Source organism: Centroberyx gerrardi, chromosome 11, assembly GCF_048128805.1.
Source record: "Centroberyx gerrardi isolate f3 chromosome 11, fCenGer3.hap1.cur.20231027, whole genome shotgun sequence".
In the NCBI taxonomy this organism is placed as follows: Eukaryota; Metazoa; Chordata; class Actinopteri; order Beryciformes; family Berycidae; genus Centroberyx; species Centroberyx gerrardi.
Genome location: NC_136007.1, coordinates 78,480 through 102,673, shown reverse-complemented (window position 1 = coordinate 102,673; position 24,194 = coordinate 78,480). Strand labels below are relative to the sequence as shown.

Here is a 24,194-nt window from a genome sequence, read left to right as displayed (position 1 = left end):
TGGCTGCAGAGTAACTGATATAACAGTTTCCGTAGTGTAGTGGTTATCACGTTCGCCTCACACGCGAAAGGTCCCCGGTTCGAAACCGGGCGGAAACATCCTTATTTCATCTTTGAATTAGCTCGGCAGACAGTGAAGTAGCTAACTCTCTGAATAAAATCATAGCAGACACAGAAATCTCTCCTGTCTGATCTCTGCAAAACACTTCCCAAATTAATTTTGCATCTAGAACAAAATAGCACTTCTCTAAAACCTCTCCTCATTAGTACAATGAGACCGTGGTTCGAACTGTCTTTTTGGATCTGAGCTCAGGACTGATAACAGACATTGACAGATATTACTGTTATATCAGATGTGTCTAGTATGAATTGCATAAGGAAAGGTCCCTTCACATACTGGGTAGTGGAGAAGACAGATGCATCATGAGATCTATGGAGCTTCCAATCTACAAATGTTATTGTAGACTTTGTGAGTCATTGTAACTGAGGGATAAGGGTTTCCAGCAGCAAAAATGTGTCAAAGCAGCGTGAATTGCTTTGGTGTGCAGTTAATGTTAGGCTGTATTAAAACCAATAGCAACGACTTATTAACATGTAGATTTCTCTATAGTAATTATGGGAATGAATGAGCTCTTAGCTTAAGGATTTTGGTGGATGTAGTTCAGCGGTTTACTTGGAGCTGGTGTCCGCCCTCGGCCCTTGGACATGTCATTCAATTTTGAACGAAGAAGCGATCTGGGCTTTACATGGCAGTGCATGCGCCTTGTATTGTACTAAACTGAAACTATAGTCCAAAGTTACAATTTAAAAGCATGCATTCATCAGAAGTTCATTTATACTAAGTAAGTAAATGAATCAGCTCTTTGTTGAAGTAGTGTGTGGCCCTTAAAAGGACCTTTGGGTGGATGTAGCTCCAGGCGGTTTACTTGGAGCTGGTGTACTTAAAAAAACATACGACACGTATTCAAGGCATCATTTAGATGAACATCCAAAAGTGGGAACAGCGCCACCAGCCCATAGACTCCCACGTTGTGGCCAGAAATATATCACATCCGTAGTATTTTAGAAGTCCCACAGAGAATGAATGAATGGGTTTAGAGCAGTGTTACTACCACGTGACCGGGTCCTAGTTTTGAGCACCTCTCCTCGTTAGTATAGTGGTCAGTATCCCCGCCTGTCACGCGGGGGCCAGCCGCGGATAGCTGTAGAGGGCTTTCATGATGAAATAAGCTCTTGTTGTCTTCTCATGCGAGCAGAGGATCGAATCTCGTCTGGAACAAAGTTCTGATGGTGTTTTGACGTTTTTTATACAGCTACCATGCACCATCTTATAGTAAATATGTAAATATTTACTCCCGTAGTCTGTCTTGAGATGACGCTGACAATCCTTTTCAGCAGTGTCCTGGCCCAGAGTGACGATGATCATTACTATTAACTAATGATCATTATTAAATATTATTAGGTTATCTTCTTTTCATACATACATTTTCTTAACTTTGTTATTTTTGATAAACATTATATAGTCTGTGTAAAGATCACTGAATGCTATTCACACAACTAATCATTCGGTAAGATATTTAATCTTCTAGAATGAAATTAAAACCTTGTGATTTAAAATTTAGATATTACTACTTTTACATGCTGCTATTTGTCAAATTAAATTTGAAGAACAGGCTGACATTCCATAATAATTATGCAAATAAGACACTAATTTCCAAATGTTATGACAGTATGATATTATGGCATCATGACAGTATCATATTACAGTAGGGTTGGCCTATATTTTGCCTATGAGGCAACAATGGAGGCACAACAATGGATGTTTATTCCTTTGATGGAAGTGTACAGTTGAGCATATGAATAAAAATGTCGTGATTATTTAATTTTCTACCCCTATTAAGTAAAGACAGCCACAGTAATCCTTTTGAGATATTTTATTGAAAACACACAGCTGAATTCTGAACAAAACACACAAAATCAAAAATGTACACGCCAAAATAGATTATATATACAACTAATGAACAGTAAGTGATATATACAGTAACTATACAGTAAATAGTGCTTACATAAACATATATACAATATTAGTGCTGAAACGATTAGTCAACTGATTAGTAACTCAACAGAAAATAATCAACAACCATTTTGATGATTGATCTTTTATGTAATTTTCAAGCAAAAATGCCAAACATTCTCTGGTTGCAACTCCTCCAATGTGAGGATTTTCTTACTTTTGTCTGTTTCATATAATTGTAATCTGAATATCTTTGGGTTTTGGAATGTTGGTAGGACGAAACAAGACATTTGAGGATGAAAAAATAATCGACAGATCAATTGATATTGAAAAAAAATGTTAGTTGTAGTACTACTACTGGCGTACTGGACGCGACCCTGGCCATAGCCCCAGTGCCTCCAACTCAGTCTTCATCCAGATTGCCTGCTGTTGAGAGCAGTTCCACTGGGCAACATCCTTATTATACCCCGGGACAGAGGCTGCAGGCTGATGTGGGGCATGTGAAGGGACAGAGGCTCCAGGTTGCTCGACAGGAGGGGCTGGACATGGCAGAGCTGTAAAACACAAACACAATACAACACAAAAAAACACTAAATACACAATGAAAAAAAGACAGCTCCAAATGAATGACTGTAAAACAATGTCACAGAAATAAATACCTTCAACAAGGACTGTGTCTTCCTGTGCTTCCACAGAGGCAGCATTCTGCGATGATGCATCTAGGATGGTGAGATACAAACCAGAGAGGCAAGTGAAATAAACACATTAAAGTAATGAACATTGCTTAACATATTCTTTATCATAGCGCTTAAGAAAATGAAACATCTACCTTCAGGAAGAGATGGGGCTGCTGTTGGGAGACTGGCTTTCTGTGTGCTTTGAAAAGAAGTTGCACCAAAAGTGAAAAAAAACAAACAAACCAGAAAGCAGATATTAACATTACATAACATTACTTATCACATGAGTAGTGTAGATAACGCAATTAAAAATGGATTTGGATTAATCAGAATGTAACTGATGTTTATGTGAGGTATACTGGTAGTATAAGAGGGCTACTTATGTGAAAATGCCATACTTTGTCTCCACACATTGGGTGCTTGCTCCTCTATCCCAAGCTGTGGGGCAATGGCAAGCAGCTGAGGGGGGACCGGCAACGGGGCCTTCGCTGTGGCTACGGGATAAATAGATTTTTAAAATGAAACATAATACAATTGGAATAGCATAAAAGATGGATTAAAGTGAGAAGTAAATAAATGCCTTTCACAGAAGAAATGGTCACAGTGGGGTCCTCAGGCTCAGCAGGTCTGGAAACAGTAGCTGTTGGATTTGTCCTACATGCTGTTGAAAAAAATTCAGTGTCATTTTCCCCACACATTCAAGTTTGTTATGCTTCATGCATCTGTTTAGGCCTTATGCATCTGTCTTTACCTCATCTTATGCATCGGGAGGATGGATGCGGACGGACAGACGGACGGACGGACAGAGTTTTCCTCATTTTATAGTAGGATAAATTAGATCCACCTACGTAGTTCAGTGACAAATTTAGATGGAGACAGATTTAACATCCCTCTCTCCAGCTCCTCATCCTCCTCCATCGCTAGGAGATTAAACAATAACAATAATGTGTTAAGTACATTAAACGTTCACATACAACACGTGTTTGCATATTTATGTGAGCTCACCTAGAGTTCTAGATGTAGGTGTGGCGGCAGAAGGACCACAGTGAGAGCATCGGTCTTCACAAGGTCATGTTTCTGAGGGGGAGACCTGTCCTGAAGCGCAGGATTATTTTTGATCCTCATGGCCTCATCAGAGGGGTCCTGCCGTAGATGGCCCGATGGACCCTTCCTGAAAGAGATCTTCATCCTTCCAGGGAAGAAGTTGATGGTCTTCTTCATTCTTTCCTGTACACAGCAAAACACCATGCATATTACACAGTAATAATAAAAATGACAGAATTACATTCATAATGACTAGGTAACATAATTTTATACTACATAGATATATTTATATTACACAGACAGGCAGGCATACAGTAAGATAGATAGATAGATAGATAGATAGATAGATAGATAGATAGATAGATAGATAGGAGGACACAATGTATTAATGTAACAGCTAATAACAGTAGGCTAATAAAATATTCCTTTCGTCATAGCAATTAAACTTTGCAAACTCCCATCTTACATGTATAGGATAGACATGCTGTAGTGTCTGTTTATGCATTCTTAATGTACACTAAGCTTGCCCGAAATACGACTGTAGCAAGATATTCACACTGAGAACTGGTGAATAGTAGCATGATGGCATTAAAGGCTTCAGACTGATTATGATTTTTCAAGATAAGACACAATCAAAGGGACAAAGAAATAAACTACAACAGGATGTTTATGGTGGTAGTGTCAGCAAGAGAGAAATTGACAACGCCTCTAGTTGTACAAGGCATAACAATTATTATTATTAATAATAATAATACATTTTATGTATGGCGCGCTTTATGTATGCGCTTTTCATGATAATCAAACTTAAACTTTAAGTTAAAAACGGCAGCACAGGTAGCTAGGTAACACTAAAACACACTAAAAGCACAACGTAGTAGAGGACATTAATCACATATTCTAATATGCAGTTCTAAAAAGGTGATTTTTTACGTGATATATACTCACCTAACGTTAATGTACTAGCTAACAACAAATCGAGTTTCAACCTGTCAAGGCTAAGACAACATTAAAACAAACATATAGTTTGCTCATACGTAACTAAGAAGCTTAGGTTGAATTACGCGGTAACGTTAATTTAATCGGCCCGACTTACGTTTGATAAGTTTGACGTTTTGTTGTTGTTTTTGTTGTTGTTGTCGTTGTAAAATGTGTCGGAAAATAAGAAAACAACTTGCTCGATGCTGCCGCTGCTCTGTCTGTCTCACTCTCTTCACTCTGTAAACGGAGTCTCTTACTCTTATCCAAAATGTGGAAACAGCGCCACCAAAAACCCGCTTGTGGCCAAAAATATATTACATCCGTAGTGATAAGAACTACCATAGAGAATGAATTGGAAAAGTTAAGAGAGTTAAGCTCTACTATTCCCGCTTCTCACCGGGGGGCCAGCCGCGGATAGCTGTAGAGGGCTTTCATGATGAAATAAGCTCTTGTTGTCTTCTCATGCGAGCAGAGGATCGAATCTCGTCTGGAACAAAGTTCTGATGGTGTTTTGACGTTTTTTATACAGCTACCATGCACCATCTTATAGTAAATATGTAAATATTTACTCCCGTAGTCTGTCTTGAGATGACGCTGACAATCCTTTTCAGCAGTGTCCTGGCCCAGAGTGACGATGATCATTACTATTAACTAATGATCATTATTAAATATTATTAGGTTATCTTCTTTTCATACATACATTTTCTTAACTTTGTTATTTTTGATAAACATTATATAGTCTGTGTAAAGATCACTGAATGCTATTCACACAACTAATCATTCGGTAAGATATTTAATCTTCTAGAATGAAATTAAAACCTTGTGATTTAAAATTTAGATATTACTACTTTTACATGCTGCTATTTGTCAAATTAAATTTGAAGAACAGGCTGACATTCCATAATAATTATGCAAATAAGACACTAATTTCCAAATGTTATGACAGTATGATATTATGGCATCATGACAGTATCATATTACAGTAGGGTTGGCCTATATTTTGCCTATGAGGCAACAATGGAGGCACAACAATGGATGTTTATTCCTTTGATGGAAGTGTACAGTTGAGCATATGAATAAAAATGTCGTGATTATTTAATTTTCTACCCCTATTAAGTAAAGACAGCCACAGTAATCCTTTTGAGATATTTTATTGAAAACACACAGCTGAATTCTGAACAAAACACACAAAATCAAAAATGTACACGCCAAAATAGATTATATATACAACTAATGAACAGTAAGTGATATATACAGTAACTATACAGTAAATAGTGCTTACATAAACATATATACAATATTAGTGCTGAAACGATTAGTCAACTGATTAGTAACTCAACAGAAAATAATCAACAACCATTTTGATGATTGATCTTTTATGTAATTTTCAAGCAAAAATGCCAAACATTCTCTGGTTGCAACTCCTCCAATGTGAGGATTTTCTTACTTTTGTCTGTTTCATATAATTGTAATCTGAATATCTTTGGGTTTTGGAATGTTGGTAGGACGAAACAAGACATTTGAGGATGAAAAAATAATCGACAGATCAATTGATATTGAAAAAAAATGTTAGTTGTAGTACTACTACTGGCGTACTGGACGCGACCCTGGCCATAGCCCCAGTGCCTCCAACTCAGTCTTCATCCAGATTGCCTGCTGTTGAGAGCAGTTCCACTGGGCAACATCCTTATTATACCCCGGGACAGAGGCTGCAGGCTGATGTGGGGCATGTGAAGGGACAGAGGCTCCAGGTTGCTCGACAGGAGGGGCTGGACATGGCAGAGCTGTAAAACACAAACACAATACAACACAAAAAAACACTAAATACACAATGAAAAAAAGACAGCTCCAAATGAATGACTGTAAAACAATGTCACAGAAATAAATACCTTCAACAAGGACTGTGTCTTCCTGTGCTTCCACAGAGGCAGCATTCTGCGATGATGCATCTAGGATGGTGAGATACAAACCAGAGAGGCAAGTGAAATAAACACATTAAAGTAATGAACATTGCTTAACATATTCTTTATCATAGCGCTTAAGAAAATGAAACATCTACCTTCAGGAAGAGATGGGGCTGCTGTTGGGAGACTGGCTTTCTGTGTGCTTTGAAAAGAAGTTGCACCAAAAGTGAAAAAAAACAAACAAACCAGAAAGCAGATATTAACATTACATAACATTACTTATCACATGAGTAGTGTAGATAACGCAATTAAAAATGGATTTGGATTAATCAGAATGTAACTGATGTTTATGTGAGGTATACTGGTAGTATAAGAGGGCTACTTATGTGAAAATGCCATACTTTGTCTCCACACATTGGGTGCTTGCTCCTCTATCCCAAGCTGTGGGGCAATGGCAAGCAGCTGAGGGGGGACCGGCAACGGGGCCTTCGCTGTGGCTACGGGATAAATAGATTTTTAAAATGAAACATAATACAATTGGAATAGCATAAAAGATGGATTAAAGTGAGAAGTAAATAAATGCCTTTCACAGAAGAAATGGTCACAGTGGGGTCCTCAGGCTCAGCAGGTCTGGAAACAGTAGCTGTTGGATTTGTCCTACATGCTGTTGAAAAAAATTCAGTGTCATTTTCCCCACACATTCAAGTTTGTTATGCTTCATGCATCTGTTTAGGCCTTATGCATCTGTCTTTACCTCATCTTATGCATCGGGAGGATGGATGCGGACGGACAGACGGACGGACGGACAGAGTTTTCCTCATTTTATAGTAGGATAAATTAGATCCACCTACGTAGTTCAGTGACAAATTTAGATGGAGACAGATTTAACATCCCTCTCTCCAGCTCCTCATCCTCCTCCATCGCTAGGAGATTAAACAATAACAATAATGTGTTAAGTACATTAAACGTTCACATACAACACGTGTTTGCATATTTATGTGAGCTCACCTAGAGTTCTAGATGTAGGTGTGGCGGCAGAAGGACCACAGTGAGAGCATCGGTCTTCACAAGGTCATGTTTCTGAGGGGGAGACCTGTCCTGAAGCGCAGGATTATTTTTGATCCTCATGGCCTCATCAGAGGGGTCCTGCCGTAGATGGCCCGATGGACCCTTCCTGAAAGAGATCTTCATCCTTCCAGGGAAGAAGTTGATGGTCTTCTTCATTCTTTCCTGTACACAGCAAAACACCATGCATATTACACAGTAATAATAAAAATGACAGAATTACATTCATAATGACTAGGTAACATAATTTTATACTACATAGATATATTTATATTACACAGACAGGCAGGCATACAGTAAGATAGATAGATAGATAGATAGATAGATAGATAGATAGATAGATAGATAGATAGGAGGACACAATGTATTAATGTAACAGCTAATAACAGTAGGCTAATAAAATATTCCTTTCGTCATAGCAATTAAACTTTGCAAACTCCCATCTTACATGTATAGGATAGACATGCTGTAGTGTCTGTTTATGCATTCTTAATGTACACTAAGCTTGCCCGAAATACGACTGTAGCAAGATATTCACACTGAGAACTGGTGAATAGTAGCATGATGGCATTAAAGGCTTCAGACTGATTATGATTTTTCAAGATAAGACACAATCAAAGGGACAAAGAAATAAACTACAACAGGATGTTTATGGTGGTAGTGTCAGCAAGAGAGAAATTGACAACGCCTCTAGTTGTACAAGGCATAACAATTATTATTATTAATAATAATAATACATTTTATGTATGGCGCGCTTTATGTATGCGCTTTTCATGATAATCAAACTTAAACTTTAAGTTAAAAACGGCAGCACAGGTAGCTAGGTAACACTAAAACACACTAAAAGCACAACGTAGTAGAGGACATTAATCACATATTCTAATATGCAGTTCTAAAAAGGTGATTTTTTACGTGATATATACTCACCTAACGTTAATGTACTAGCTAACAACAAATCGAGTTTCAACCTGTCAAGGCTAAGACAACATTAAAACAAACATATAGTTTGCTCATACGTAACTAAGAAGCTTAGGTTGAATTACGCGGTAACGTTAATTTAATCGGCCCGACTTACGTTTGATAAGTTTGACGTTTTGTTGTTGTTTTTGTTGTTGTTGTCGTTGTAAAATGTGTCGGAAAATAAGAAAACAACTTGCTCGATGCTGCCGCTGCTCTGTCTGTCTCACTCTCTTCACTCTGTAAACGGAGTCTCTTACTCTTATCCAAAATGTGGAAACAGCGCCACCAAAAACCCGCTTGTGGCCAAAAATATATTACATCCGTAGTGATAAGAACTACCATAGAGAATGAATTGGAAAAGTTAAGAGAGTTAAGCTCTACTATTCCCGCTTCTCACCGGGGGTTCAATTCCCCGACGGGGAGGAATCTGTTTTCTCTCTCACAGCTTTATGGAGGCAGAAAGGAACCTGAACTCAGACTGAGGAAGATTCAGCTGGAAGGAAGGAGGATACGAACTGATTGATGGACTCCGTTTATAGTCCAACTCAAGAAATCCTTGCCCTGACTAAAATTACAGTCATAGTTCATTCTAGAATTGTAAAGCTACAGTAGCTGAACTGGTAAGTCAACCAATAGTGAAGCTGTTTGAAGGCGAAGCCTATGCGAAATACAACAAATGGTTCTTAACAATAAAAAAAATGCTGGACTGTGAAAAAACAGCTTGAACATGTCTGGCCACCACAACACAAACTGGCCCTGCTATCTTTGCTGGAGCTTGTCATGCTTTCATATACAGCGTGATATACTGAATATTACTGTCATATCAGATGTGTTTAGTATGAATTGCATAAAGAATAGTCCCTTCACAAGACAGATGTATCATGAAATCTAGAGCTTCTAATCAGCAAATGTATGTAAATATGTGTGTGCATACACACTATACAGAGTTGGAAGGTAAACATAAGATCCACTCAATGGATAAATGTTTCCAGCAGCAAAATTGTGCCACAACAGCTGGATTGCTTTGATGTATATCCTACTCCGTGTTATATTAAAACCAATGCAACCAGACTTCAGAGAACAGATTTTCCCATATCAAATATATGAGTATACGAGCTCTCTGTTGAAGTAGTGTGTGGCCCTTAAAAGGACCTTTGGGTGGATGTAGTTCCAAGCGGTTTACTTGGAGCTGGTGTACTTGGTGACCGCCTTAGTGCCCTCGGACACGGCGTGCTTGGCCAGCTCACCGGGCAGCAGCAGGCGGACGGCGGTCTGAATCTCCCTGGAGGTGATGGTGGAGCGCTTGTTGTAGTGAGCCAGGCGAGACGCCTCACCGGCGATGCGCTCGAAGATGTCGTTGACGAACGAGTTCATGATGCCCATGGCCTTGGAGGAGATGCCGGTGTCGGGATGGACCTGCTTCAGCACCTTGTACACGTAGATGGCGTAGCTCTCCTTCCTGGTCTTTCTGCGCTTCTTACCGCCCTTGGCGGCGGTCTTGGTCACGGCTTTCTTGGAGCCCTTCTTGGGCGCTGCCTTGGCGGGTTCAGGCATGACGAGATCTCGGTACTTTACAGCAGAGAATGAGCTGAGAGGAGCAGAGCGGATGGTTTTGGAGGCAGCTGATGCAAATTCAGCTGTGCTGTTCCTCCTATACGATTGGTTGAGTTTCAGCGCGTGACTGTAGAGCGGCTGCAGGAGGAATTCTCCCACAGAACTAGAATGGATAGATCTGATATTCCCCGTCAAGTAGGCATATGGCTGTGTTGTTGTTCGGCTTCTGAAGATTACTATGAAAACATTTTAAACGCAGCTTAGGTGCATGGAATTCAGAAAGTCTCTGCGTTATGGTGAAGGCATCATGTTGCTGAACATCCCAGCGACAGTTAAATAGTCTATCTTTGTCAGTCTCACGCACTGTAGACGAATTAAACAGTAGCTACTGATGTGAAATGATCAAACTTCTTCTGTTTGTCTTAGGAAGGGGAGGGACTTTTTGCCCTCTGTACGATATACGATCAATAATGCCAAAAATCCCATAATGTACGATAATTTGATCATGTTGTGACACTTACTATTAGTAGTCTATGCTATCGGATAGTAAAATATGGATCCTACGTCTGTGTACTGTTTACACACCTCTTCTCACGTGACGTCTTTCCAGCCAATCATGCTCGCTCATTTGAAGAGTTTGCACGAGTTGAGAAAGTAACCGCTGTTGAAACAAAACAGAAGAAGAAGAAGAAGAGTCGAGATAGCTTACTGCTGCATCCATGTGAATTGTGAAAAAAAAGTTAAGTAAATGAGTGCTGAACAGGAAGGTGAGGACAGGGGAGAGGAGAAGAGGAGGGCAGAGTCGCTGTTGGAACAGCCAAAAAGTAAGCAAACTTGTTATGTCTACTCCCTAACAGTAGGTGGCAGCATGAGACTGGCTCATACTTTGCCTAAGGACAAAGTGATTTTAGTCCCCACCTATCATTGTTTAGGGTTAGGGTTTATCATTGTTAGAGAGCCTAAGTCCCTTCCCTTCCGCTGTCCCCCATGGGACCTTATTTCGGAAAAAAATATGTACGGTAGTCAACGGCGAGAGACAAATAATTGTTTGATCCCGTTTGAATTTTGCCATGAATTACACATATTATGTTTTGTCAATTTAAAAGATAATTTTGCAAGTCAAGAAAGTCGCAGTTTGTCGTAAAACTGTTGAAGTATACGACTGTAAAAATACGTAATTAGAAAGACTACACACCCAAAGGTCGCGCAAGTGACGTCATAACTTCCTCTCTCCACAAGCGACCCAGAGCCGCTCTCTAAGTCCCTCTCAGATAGCAGGAGTATTATACACAACCTGGAAGGTAGACAGGAAGAACGGATTTAAACTGGTTTAGGATAGGTTTAGTACAGTGGGGGCTAACGTTAACGATGCCTGTGTGTTTCCTATGTTTCCTTCCATGTTGGTGTTGGTGACGTATGTTGTGCGAGACGAGAGATGTAGTTCACTGAGCGGTTTCACACAAAACTAAACGTTACTTTACTGTTTTACGACAAACTGCGACTTTCTTGACTTGCAAAATTATCTTTTAAATGACAAAACATAATATGTGTAAGTCATGGCACAATTCAAACGAGATCAAACAATTATTTGTCTCTCGCCGTTGACTACCGTACATATTTTTTCCGAAATAAGGTCCCATGGGGGACAGCGGAAGGGGAGGGACTTAGGCTATCTATTGTTTACGGGGGACACGTGTGTAACGGTAACAGTAACATGTGATGTGCCGACGAGTAGAGGTCCGCTGTGGATCCGTACTGATGCCACAGCCCAGAGTGACTGGAGCACGCTACCCACCAAGAAATCAGGGTTACAGACACATAGAGTAGCCTATTAGAAGATTGCACAACGGTAAGCTCTTGTTCTCTTGGTTATGACCCGCATACGATAATTTTCCTCAAAATACGATAATTTTAAGCCTCGGGTACGATACTTTAACATTTCCCATCTGGCAACGCTGCTGCTCACTCTTTGGCAGTTCCCTCTCGGTTCGGGGTGAAATCTTCTCAAACAAAGAAATTAATTAGTAAACAAGGCGTAACAGAAAAAGAGCGCGAAGCGTGATTTGCATGGCAAACCAAGCCTGGAAATTCAAAGAGCTATAAAACTTCCTTATCTGGTTTTTACAGACAGTTCAACATTCTGCCCTCGCCAAGAAACCTGCTGAAGCCAAGATCAACAAGTTCGCTACAATTCGACTTTAGCTGAAACTTAGAGTTTGAACCTGGAGTTAGAGACGTCTTCTCCAGATGAACTTAAGAATCGCTTGCAAGAAGTTTGAACCTCGCGTCTAATTGTCAAGAAGTTATCAACGCTCGGCCGAGCGAAGATCATTTTCGAAGCTATTTAGGAACGAGATCATTTAGTTTTTACAACAGTTAGAAGAGCTAGAAACTTCAACTCTTCCAAGACCAGCAGTCAAACCCTGGTACGACATCGCTGTGTTTCCACATCCAGAGAGGCCTGTTGTCTACAGCTGTGAAAAGCCGGTAGCCTCATGACGATAATCCAGCTGTTCCACCAGCATCTGCCGTTGCCAGGTAACCGGCCACGCCGAGTCCGTCTCTCCGAGCTCAGCGGGACCAGACAACCCGACCGGCAGGACTTCTCAACTGAACAAAGTAGGCTCTGATTATCCACGTCTTTACTGCTGAGAGTTGATGCAAAAGTTTAGATTCAAATTACTTAAATAGATCAGGAGAAATTAGGCTTTTATAGTCTAGTTGCCCCGTAGCTTTCTGCCTCGTTTCTCTGGTTGATTGATCCATACATACCTCCATTTACTGCTGCCAATTCTTATTCCCACATTTCATTATCATTTCCCTTTCATTCTTATTTTGTTTCATTGCATTTCATGTCTATTTTAGTCTATAGTTTCAGTGTTTCATTCTGGTGATCAATACACGTACCTTATATTGCTTATCTCATTGAATATTGTTATGCTTGAATAGTTAAATAAATATTCCCATTTATTACAGAGAAGTTGTTATGTGTTTCCTTACTTGCAGAGTAAAGTAATCCCTGAACTGAAAAGATTTAATGATCTTTAGACTGATTAGTAAAAGTAAAGGTCTAATTTCCTCATCTACGAAGTCTTGCCCCGAGTGTAAATTGATATCTTGATCAAAGTTTCATAATTTCATACCTTTACTAAATTCTAGATTTGATCATTTCGACTCTACACGCTACAATGTAGCTACACGCTAATTCTGGATTTTGATGCTCCGTTACATCGTCTATGATGCCCCAGTGTCCGATTCTTGAGACATTTTGATAATCAAGAGGTAGGGCCACAGCAAATCGGCAGAAAGTGCAATCACAACAGTCAAACTATGCAAACCTATTTGGGTCAACATCTAAATATAATTATTAAAAAGTCGAGGTCCTGTCTGGTAGAGAATTTGTATTTTACCAAGAATTCTAATATATGAGGCAAAGAACACTCAATACAGAGGAAACCTGTTCGGAAAAAAACGATTTGTCCGCAGACAACCCACGAATTAGTAGCTGCGAATAAGTAGCTTCATTAATATAACTTCACCATAATAATGAACTGCATGTTGTCCCACCGGTTTGTGGCGTCTGACTTATGTCTACCACAGCACAAACTCAAAAATATACTTCTGGAGAGTATTTTCTCAGTGTAATAAATTTAGATATGTTCGAATAAGAATTGAATAAGTGCAACAAAGCGGAATTTACTCTTTTCCGTGTTTGTCTCTTAAAAAAGCCTCTGTGTGTCAGCAGTCTGGTGTCTCAGCAGAGTGTGCTGATGCTAATTATACCCAAAAACTGTTAAAACAAACTTTATTGAAAAATTGGTTAAAATTGGCAGGATAGTACGGAAGCCGAGAACGGCTGTGCTTGCTATTATTTTTTTAATGCAGTGATTATTTTTTTAATGCTGTTATCTCGAGATCACAAGTTAATTATGTCTTTATCTCCAGATAACAAAAGTCGTTTTCTCGTGATCTCGAGATAATGGCATTAAAAAAAATAATTGCAAGCATGGCCGTTCTCGGCTTCCATAGATAGAGAAGGTAGCTTGGTTTTTTAGGGCCCGAGCACCGACTGGTGCGAAGCCCTATTGTATTTCAAGGAATTATTATTATTTTCCTTTTTCTTTTTCTTTTTCTGCCGAATGAATCGCATTTTTGAGGGGCTAAAGGTGCTCGAAAACGCACGCAACTTTGAGTGTTGAAAAATTACATGTTTTATGCATCTTGCACATGGGTGTGGCAAAATGGCTTAATAGCGCCCCCTACAAAATTAAAAAAAAATACCCCTCGCGCTACGTTTCACCTACATGTACGAAATTTTGTAGGCACATGTATCATGTTCAGACTTAAAAAAACCTCAATAGGGTGCCATGACCTAAACCCAACAGGAAGTCAGCAATTTTGCATTTATTGTGGCATTTTTGGCCATTTACAGGGGTCATACTTTAACGAACTCCTCCTAGGAGATTAATCAGATCCACCTCAAACTTGCTCAGCGTATATAACAGACCTTGACGATTAAAAGTTAGTATAAGCTTGAGTTTTCGTCCAACGGCGTGGGCGTGGTGAGGCGTCGAATTTCCATGTTTCGCCACGAAACAGGAAGTGCTATGTAACTCGACTGTACATGGTCAAATCTGCCCCAAACTTCACATGTTTGATAAGTGTCATGGCCTCAAGACATCGACATGGCAATATTCAGTTATAGTCATAGCGCCACCTACTGCCAAAACAGGAAGTGGTTTGTAACGCCACTGTACATACAGTGGTTTGTAACTCCACTGCCCCAAACTTCACATGTTTGATGAGAGTCCCGGCCTGAGCACATCTACAGGCCAATATTCCGTTACAGTCATAGCGCCACCTACTGGCAAAACAGGAACTGGTTTGTAACTCGGCTGTACGTGGTCAAATCTGCCCCAAACGTCACATGTTTGATGCCAGTCCCGGCCTGAACACAACTACAGGCCAATATTTACTTATGGTCATAGTGCCACCTACTGGCAACACAGGAAGTGGTTTGTAACTCAACTGTACATGCTCAAATCTGCCCCAAACTTCACACGTTTTATGAGAGTCCCGCCCTGAAGACATCTACTTGCCAATATTCATTTATAGTCATAGCACCACCTACTGGCAACACAGGAAGTGGCTTGTAACTCGACTCTACATGCTCAAATCTGCCACAAACTTCACATGTTTGATGAGAGTCCCGGCCTGAAGACATCTACAAGCCAATTTTGAATCATAGTCATAGCGCCACCTACTGGCAACAGAGGAAGTGGCTTGTAACTCAACTGTACATGGTCAAATCTGCCCCAAACTTCACATGTTTGATGAGAGTCCCGGCCTGAAGACATCTACATGCCAATATTCAGTTATAGTCATAGAGACACCTACTGGCAACACAGGAAGTGCTCTGTAACTCCACCGTACATGGTCAAATCTGCCCCAAACTTCACACGATTGATGACAGTCCTGCCCTGAAGACATCTACAAGCCGATTTTAAATCATAGTCATAGCACCACCTACTGGCAAAAGGAAATGACATGTTTTATACTGAATTCAGAGCCGCATCGACCGGTCAGTGTCCAGTAACGCCGCCGCGGCTGCAGCACACCCCAATGTGCGCAAAGTGCGAGGGCCCAATCATCGCTGCTTGCAGCTTTAATTTTTTTTTTTTTTTTTTTTTTTTGCATCATGATTTTTTCCCCCCTCTTGATGCATGAAGATTCATTTAAACTTTTTCAAATTACAGTCTTTGGTCAACTATTCCATTCTGCATGTGATCTCAAAAAATCCCAACATGCCATACTGATCTAAAGCTTGATATTCAGACCGAATGGCCATTTTGTTCCGAATCCATTATGCAGTCTGACATTTCCTCCTTGTTAGCAGTTTTCTGTGGAGGGGATGTTGATTTTCCCCGAAACAATCACTAGTGACTCACATATCCGGCCGCTCTGACGTCATTTTCAGTCACACTGATGCTGGGCAGATTTACCAACTTTACCAAGAATGTCGATTGTTTTGGACAAAAAATATCGTCTTTGCAAAGACAATCTGTTGGTTAAGGAATGATTTCAACAAATATTATTCTGCCGAAACGCCAATGAAAAACCCGGCCTGGTCGTTTTTCCGATTGAGAAATCGCTGTTGAAGAGTGGGCGAGTTGATTCATCCTGTTCATCAGCACACTCACTCCCTTGCATTTTTTTTTCTTTTACAATGTAATCTATTTAAAAGATAAATCGTCATGTTTGAAAACAGTTTGTTTTTCAGTCATATATTTTTTTGGTTTTGTTTTTCTATTCTCATGCTCACTTTTCCCTCCTGAGGTGAAATGGTAATGTGCCTTTAAGAGAAACAGGGCGCGTTAGATTTGGTGGTTGAAACTAGGAAATGCTACAAGCAGGAGGGGATTTCCACCGTATGGCAGCTGGTTTTTCTGAGATCATTCGGATAAGAAGTAGCCTAAGCGAGAAGACATTTTTTACCTTTTTTTGCAGTATAAAATTAACTTTGTTTTTCTTTTGCTGACATCAGTCCCTTCAGCTCATCTGAACATGGACACACGTGTCAACAAGAGAGGACACACGGAGCACTTTGTTAGAGGTCAGCACTTGAAGCTGACAGATTTGAAAGAGAAAGCTCAACATTGGAACCAGTACCTCTCCAAAGAAAACATCCCATCATACCCCCGACCGGAGTTTCATGTCTCCCATCTGAGACACGACACAAACAGTAGTGGAATAGTTGGCATTGCGTCTGAGATGGGCTTCCGTGCACCGGACCGAGAGGAAGGGCCGGAAGACCCAGAAGACCCAGAGACCCTGGACCTGGTGTGGTGGAGCCTGTCTGTGGGACCTGAGGAGATAGAGTCGGCTGAGCAGAGACTCCTTGAGGAAACCTACCCAGACCGGACAGAGGAGCAGGCCCGGGAGCAGAAGAGGTTCCTGGGGAAGTTTACTACCTCCCCTGCCTTCCTCGATACCTCCAGGCTCGGACCGTACCGCGTTATCTCCCCCCTGCAGGAGCTGCTGGAAACGTATCGCACGCGGGTAAGTAACTTAGAAGTTATTTATCACCACAGTTTAACCCTCCTATTATGTTTGGGGTCAATTGGACCCCATTCGATATTTAAGTCTCTAAAAACCTGATTAACATTATTTTTCCAGCTTGAATACTGTATGCTACGGAAGCGTAATGCATTCACTTGAGAAAAAAAAAATTGCCCTGTTTTTCTGAATTAACGAGATAATTATCTCAGAAAAACAGAGCAGATTTTTATTTTATTCTTTTCAAAAAATGCTGTTTTTCTGAATTAACGAGATAATTATCTCAGAATTCTGAGAAAAGTTTTCATGGAAAAAAGTAATTCTGCTCTGTTTTTCTGAGATAATTATCTCGTTAATTCAGAAAAACAAAGCAGAATTATTTTTTTTTTGAAATGCTCTGTTTTTCTGAATTAACGAGATAATTATCTTGTTAATTCAGAAAAACAGAGCAGAATTTTTTTTTTCCATGAAAACTTTTCTCAGAATTCTGAGATAATTATCTTGTTAATTCAGAAAAACAGCTTTAAAAAAAAAAAAAAAAAAATCTGCTCTGTTTTTCTGAAATAATTATCTCGTTAATTCAGAAAAAACAGGGCAAATTTGTGAATGCATTACTACGGAGCCCCTAAAGTCCCGAAAGGTGATATTTTTTTTATCTTGTGCGCACAAGTTAATTATCTTGTGGGAACAAGTTATTATCTTGTGTGATATTTTATATATTGTGTGCACAAGATAGATAAGATAATTATCTTGTGCACACAAGTTATCTTGTGCGCACAAGTTAATTATCTTGTGCGCACAAGATAATAACTTGTTCCCACAAGATAATTAACTTGTTAATTAATTTTTAAAAAATCACTTTTCGGGACTTTAGGGGCTGTTATTTCTGAATTAATTCAGAAAAACAGCATTTAAAAAAAAATAATAATTCTGCTGTTTTTCTGAATTAACGAGATAATTATCTCAGAAAAACAGAGCAGAATTATTTTTTTCCATGAAAACTTTTCTCAGAATTCTGAGATAATTATCTTGTTAATTCAGAAAAACAGGGCAAATTTTTTTTTCTCAAATGAATGCATTACGCTTCCGTAGTATTCTGACATATCAACAGTGTTGCAGATATTGTAAAGGATATAGGTTAGCTGTTTTATTATGACATTTCAACAAAGTTGCACAGACTTTGTACAACGATCTAGAATACCCGGTAAAATGTAACATTGCAGCAACGTTATTACATAAAGTACAGGAAACATCATGTTGTAAAACACGTTGTAAAACTATCTTGAAGTAGCCTACCTGTTGCGGTGTATCATTCTATAGTTCAATTTGTGCAAATTGAGGGTTGGAAAAAAAGTTGAAATCTGTGTTCTTTTTCCAAAAACCTCTTATAAGACGTGTGTTACACTCTGTCTGAGGGACAGAAATCCGCGAGATGCACAGTGCAATCTCATGTCATATTTTCAGAATCAGTATAAATTTACTGACTGTTCCAAATTTGTCACAATCGAAACTTAGTGTGAAGCCTGCTATAAAACTAAAATTGTACACCCAATTGATAATTTTAATTTACCTCACTGAAAATTACATTTTTAAAAATGTATCTTAACTGCTGTTATTTTTCTGCTTGAATTTTTAAATCAAATAAAAAATCAAATTAATGAACTTTGTGAAAATTCAGTGCAAAAGTGTTATTCTACATTTGCACAAAAAGCAGGTGTTTCACTTGTGACTGCGTTGTTGGTTGTGACAGCTCTTAAATATTTACTACCACTACCAAATAATAATACCTCTCATGTAACCCTATAAGTGTTTACATATCCTTCATCTATTTAATTTGGGCAGAAAAAATCCAGCAATGTGCAGTGGAATATCCTACTTAAAATAGTAATAATAAGTAAGTTCTAAAAATAAATAAAAATACATGTAGGTTCTAAAAATCATATGAAAATTGATTATTTGCATATTTATTGTCTTTAATTATAAGAATAGATGGATAAGTGTCACCAACCGAAACAGGCCATTTGTGTTGGTTATGAAAAAGGCTATTTGTTTTGGTTGTGACTGTTTCAGTTGTGACACTTTTGGCCATAAACTCATCAGTTGTAATCAACCGTTAGTTATGACACATTTCACATTTGCATGATCCTGTACAAAGGTATCATACAGGAGACGTAATGGTCTGCTTTAACAAAACTAGTTTGGAAAAAAATGTAATCAGTATCTGTAAAGTGTCAAAATAGAAATACAAAGTTTTACTTGCAACATTCTTTACATACAATAAGGACAAAGAATCAGCTCTTCCATTAATACACGTTTTGCCTTTGCAGTGTTGCGCGGGCTCAGAGCCGATCCTCCGAGTGTATGAGACCGTCCTGTACAAACAGGAAGTGATGCACTCTGTGGTGGTCCACAGCCACTTCTATAACCAGCTGTTCCAAGACTATCCTCTTCTGACTGACAGCCCTGATGCGGTCTGCGCCTACGAGGACGGACACTTCATCTGGAGACCTGAGGCCATGTGTGAGACACACAGGTACTGCAGTGTGTGTGTGTGTGTGTGAGAGAGAGAGAGAGAGAGAAAGAGAGAGAGAGGGAGAGAGAGAGCACTTTCCAGACTTCAAGAATTCCCAACTAGCCAAGAATGATGTTTTTTCTCTCACTCTCTCTCTCTCTCTCTCTCTCTCTCTCTCTCTCTCTCTTCCCCCCCCTCTCACTCTCAGCTTCAAGTTGGTCCAGAAGCCATATCAGAACCAGATGGTAGCTCATCGCCTGTCCAAGCCAAAGCATCAGTTCTATGTTTGGGACAATGTGGCTGTAGCCTTCCACCTGCCAGAGGGCGAGGTATGATGATTCACTTTCCATTCAAACTGAAGTTACATGTTACTGGTAAAGACTATGAGTTAGTGTTAGGGTTCCTACTGCAGTGCTCCTCAGTTAAAGTACCAGCCAAATTAATCATTTTGCTGCTTACCATCATGGTATCTATGCTGCTCAGTGAAGTTACTGTGGTTAATGTTACTGACGGCCAGAAGCTGTATGAGCATTGAGAAAACACTTCTGGATCCTATAGGGAGCTGAAGGTAACGTCTCCTCCTGTATAATTCACACTGAGTCTTCCTCTGGGATGCAGGATCAAAAATCTACTGGGACTCCTGGCATGAAGGTTTACAGTTTACAGAGCGCTGATAATACAGAATGTGTTTTACAGCTTGTGTGAGTTTGGGATGTGATGTGCAGGCAGCGGTGTGTGAAGTGTTTCCCAACATTCAGCTCACACTAAGAAAATAAAAAAAAATTATAATTCATATTGACTCCCAATGTAATTTAAGATGAAAAGGCCACTAAAGTATAACTTTGTTGTTTCTGATTTTATATAAAGATATATTATATTATATTGTTTGCTTATAGGCCTGTGGATCTTAAGTTGATAGCACACAAGCAATTTTTTAGGGCACATTTGGGGCAAAATTTGGTGGCAATGAGTGAGCGACTGAGCAGTGGGCAATATGACTGACAAATTTGACAGTTGGAAGAGTGAAAAATAATAACAAACTACATAACATAACAAATTATCCACTGCAGTTTCATAACGTGTGTTATAGGCGTGTATTATATGTATGGCTCTGGCATCCAACAGCTACCTAGCTTGCTAGCTTAAATGTTATATAAAAAGTATCACAGATATTATTTCCTAGTGTTTACTATTTAGCAGCAGTTGTAGTCCTGCACCTCGCACCGTCAGCCATTATTTCTAAAATATTTTGGGGCTGAGGACAGGTCACCTGACCAATTTTCTTATGTCTGGATTTCAAACTGATACATTGCTTTCAGTGAGAAAACATTTCCAGCTTCTCTGCCCCGCTCCAGTCGCCCTTCTTAAACTGGACAGATAGATAAACTCTTCCAAGACAGTGTTGTTGAATGATGGCTTTATTCCACATCACAGGTCTGTTGTCACAATGTGTATAGGAATGAGTAAAACTGAAACAATAATTAAAAACAAACATAAAAAATGCTCGTTGATGCATATCAAATATACTCTGTCTGCCAATGGTAAAAGTATTACAGCTCACACAACACAATAATCTGCTAAATAGCACCAGCCCAGGCTTCCATACAATATGGATAACAAGAAGGAAACTAACCAGCCATCTATCTCTACCAACATAAACACAACGTTTTTCATTAAATTACGTCAATATCCAGGTAAAGGTATACTTAAACACATTATATGAACATCAACTTCCAGATGATGCTTCAGTAATTGGCGACAGGGATGGACAAAGATGATGCCAGACAGCATGCAGCTCTTCTTCTTCTTGTCTGTTAACGGCGGTTGGCAACCAGCGTCATAGGTGCAGCATGCAGCTTCTAAAACAAACAGTTCTCTCAAACAAAATGGCTTCCTCAGAGGTCAAAGGTTAATGAACATGTCACACAAACAGATGAGCACCACCTAGTGGCTACAACGTTAACTGGATTTGTGACAGTCGGTACACCAGCAATATTTTGGCCCCCAACATTGATGGGAATCTGCACCAGCATGTCTAACCTACTGTTCCATTGTAGCACGCTTTTCAAGTCTATGCCATTTGGTGGATACTGTTGTCCAGAGGCCTTTATAGTACATGACTGGTCCCAGTAGGAATCAATCTCCTAGTGCTTTACCCACTGAGGAGCGCAGGGAACTGAACCCCCAACCCCAGGTCATGTTAGTACCTTGCTCTACGCATTTAGCTATAGGACCGCCTGTTCCAATCCCTTCTGACATTCAGTCATTTCACCTTCTAAGACGAGAACTTCCTAAAGGAGAAGGTTCAGGTATTGAAAGTATTAGGAGTAGGAACAGTTGAACTCCATCCTGTCCTATTCTGTTGTATCTCATCGTATTTTGTTCCCTTTCTATTCAGACACTGGACTTCGACATGCATACACTGAGACAGTGCCTCAGGTTCTGTGAGCCGGGACATCCCACCATCTCACCTGCTGAAGATTTTGATAGTTATGAGGAAGCTAATGAGCTTGTCGAAGCCTGGTGGCCCTACTATCCCACACCGCTCTACTAACTACACGCAAATATCTGCAATCTCAGCTATGGACATTCCTGTGGATGAAGTCCAGGAGAGTTCAGTGCACCTGCAGAGGGAATGCAACATGAAGGAAGGAGAGAGGAAGCGCACCCTTATTAACCACAAGACTGCTTTGAGCTTCTGTGTATGTGCTTAAGCTGAATGTTGTGCCCAACTTGTAGGGACAACTATAGTTTTCTAATAAGTTAAAGGAATAGTTCACCCAAAAATGAAAATTCAGTCATTATCTACTAACCCCCATGCTAGTTGAAACTCTAGTTTAGTTTGTTAGTCCTGGAGCTTCCCAGCACGGCTCCGTAGCAGCCTTCTCCAAAACAATTGAAGCGTTGGAGGACCGATCTTTAGAGTTCCAAAAATAACCAAAAATAACCATAAAATTACTCCATACAGCTCGTGAAGCATAATCCAAGTCTTCTGACGCCACACGATCGCTCTGAGTGGAAATAAAAAAAAAAATTGATCCTTTATTTCATGAAAATCGAGTCGATCTGCATCTGTATTTACTTCCGCATTACCAAACCTCGCGAGGCCACCGTGGCTGCGCAACGTTTGTGTGTGTGACAGTGCGCGACCTCCATCTCGTGAGGTTTGGTATTTGGTACGCCTCCCATGACATCCACGCACTGACAAAATACAAAATATGTCTCCCAGCGAAAACAATAGTTATTGACCTACCGGCATGGTGTGTGTGGGTCTTGTCTCTCTGCCTGCAATGTATTCATCATGACAATGTAAAAACAATAAAGTATGGAAAAAAGATGATTTTCTGTGTCTCTGTACCAGCTGATATCTTTCCTCAGTGTAAACACATTTCATGCATGGAGGAAGAAGAAGAAGAAGTCTACTGCATCGTTTAGTCCAAAATTCTGAAAATTTGCAAGTCACATTAAGCTCCACAAGTTGTGGACTGTTGTTGGACAGAGGCACTGAACTGGTCAGATGTATATAACTCTGTGACAGACGGACTTACATTAGTTTATCATTAAACATGTTTTTTTGTTTTGTTTGTTTTTTAATCACAGTGCAATAATTATTACCAAAGCCACACTGTCGTTAGATATTTATGTATCAGCAGCTGTTACATCATATATTTATTATCACTATAACATTAACACTACCTCTTATTCTCTCTCTCCGCCACACATGCCAACCTGTAATCTCCGCTCCCGGACTCTCATCATATCATCACATACATCATCGTAACTGCTTTATGTTATTGTCTGTATGTCTGTCCATTATGTCTATCTTGTTTATCTTCTATGTCACTCTTTTTTTTAATGCTATTTCACCAATAAAAAAAAATAAAAATAAAAAAAAGATATTTATGTATCAATGGCCATCGTTCTAAATGTACTTTTGTCCCGAAGTCCAGAAGTGCTTCACTCCAGAGTGTCGACACCTCCTGCTCATACACAGATATTTGGCTGACTGACACAACACCTAAAGGACATTAATCAAACATCATGTAAACTCTGCATTGACATCCAGGTAAAGCACTGCAGACTTTTGGGAAGAGAAAATCTGGGTTTATAACACAAAGAGAGTCATATTCAAATGCAACATCAATAATAATTCACCCTAAAGCTGCAGATGCTTGAAATTACTTTTAATTGCATTTTAACATCTACAGCACTGGTTCTGAAACTCTCCATGTGAGCAAACTGAGTCTTCCTCTGGGATGCAGGATCAAAAACATACTGGGACTCCTGGCATGGAGGAAGAGAAGCAGGAATTAGCAATTTATCCACATTTTGCACTGTTATGAACAAGACGGTCCCCACAGATAGAGCGGCCCACTGGGAATTCCCCCGGTACTCCCGATGGCCAGTCCATCCCGGAGTGAGGGTGCGTGC

General features: G+C 39.8%; 3 protein-coding genes, 2 long non-coding RNA genes and 1 other non-coding gene across 6 annotated transcripts in view; 3 read left to right on the top strand and 3 right to left on the bottom strand.

Annotated features, from left to right (window-relative positions):
• The window catches only part of pfdn1 (prefoldin subunit 1), a 326,057-nt gene that overhangs the window by 278,082 nt on the left and 23,781 nt on the right, over positions 1-24,194 (top strand). The gene's annotated exons all lie outside the window — the stretch shown is intronic.
• trnav-cac (transfer RNA valine (anticodon CAC)) lies at positions 26-98 on the top strand. Its single transcript has one exon. It is a non-coding gene; the product is annotated as a tRNA-Val (tRNA).
• On the bottom strand, positions 2,108-3,171 carry LOC144541805 (uncharacterized). Its single transcript, XR_013506865.1, has 4 exons — positions 3,089-3,171; positions 2,843-2,889; positions 2,673-2,732; positions 2,108-2,567 (listed from the first exon to the last, which is right to left on the bottom strand). It is a non-coding gene; the product is annotated as an uncharacterized LOC144541805 (long non-coding RNA).
• LOC144541806 (uncharacterized) lies at positions 6,037-7,100 on the bottom strand. Its single transcript, XR_013506866.1, has 4 exons — positions 7,018-7,100; positions 6,772-6,818; positions 6,602-6,661; positions 6,037-6,496 (listed from the first exon to the last, which is right to left on the bottom strand). It is a non-coding gene; the product is annotated as an uncharacterized LOC144541806 (long non-coding RNA).
• Positions 9,811-14,070, bottom strand: LOC139933531 (histone H2B 1/2). The gene is made up of 2 exons (XM_071927639.2): positions 14,050-14,070; positions 9,811-10,210 (listed from the first exon to the last, which is right to left on the bottom strand). The coding sequence occupies exon 2, from the start codon at positions 10,193-10,195 to the stop codon at positions 9,821-9,823; it is 375 nt and encodes a 124-aa protein (XP_071783740.1). The 5' UTR covers positions 10,196-10,210; positions 14,050-14,070; the 3' UTR covers positions 9,811-9,820.
• Positions 16,685-23,086, top strand: LOC144541783 (uncharacterized). Its single transcript, XM_078286769.1, has 4 exons — positions 16,685-17,254; positions 19,579-19,784; positions 19,972-20,092; positions 22,162-23,086. The coding sequence occupies exons 1-4, from the start codon at positions 16,760-16,762 to the stop codon at positions 22,315-22,317; spliced, it is 978 nt and encodes a 325-aa protein (XP_078142895.1). The 5' UTR covers positions 16,685-16,759; the 3' UTR covers positions 22,318-23,086.

Bases quoted from the DNA above. Each gene is read 5' to 3' on its own strand.
- LOC144541783 (XM_078286769.1), top strand. From the start codon at position 16,760: ATGGACACACGTGTCAACAAGAGAGGACACACGGAGCACTTTGTTAGA. The intron at 17,255-19,578 runs GTAAGTAACTTA...TTGCCTTTGCAG, and splicing joins TGGAAACGTATCGCACGCGG to TGTTGCGCGGGCTCAGAGCC. The intron at 20,093-22,161 runs GTATGATGATTC...CTTTCTATTCAG, and splicing joins TCCACCTGCCAGAGGGCGAG to ACACTGGACTTCGACATGCA.
- LOC139933531 (XM_071927639.2), bottom strand. From the start codon at position 10,195: ATGCCTGAACCCGCCAAGGCAGCGCCCAAGAAGGGCTCCAAGAAAGCC.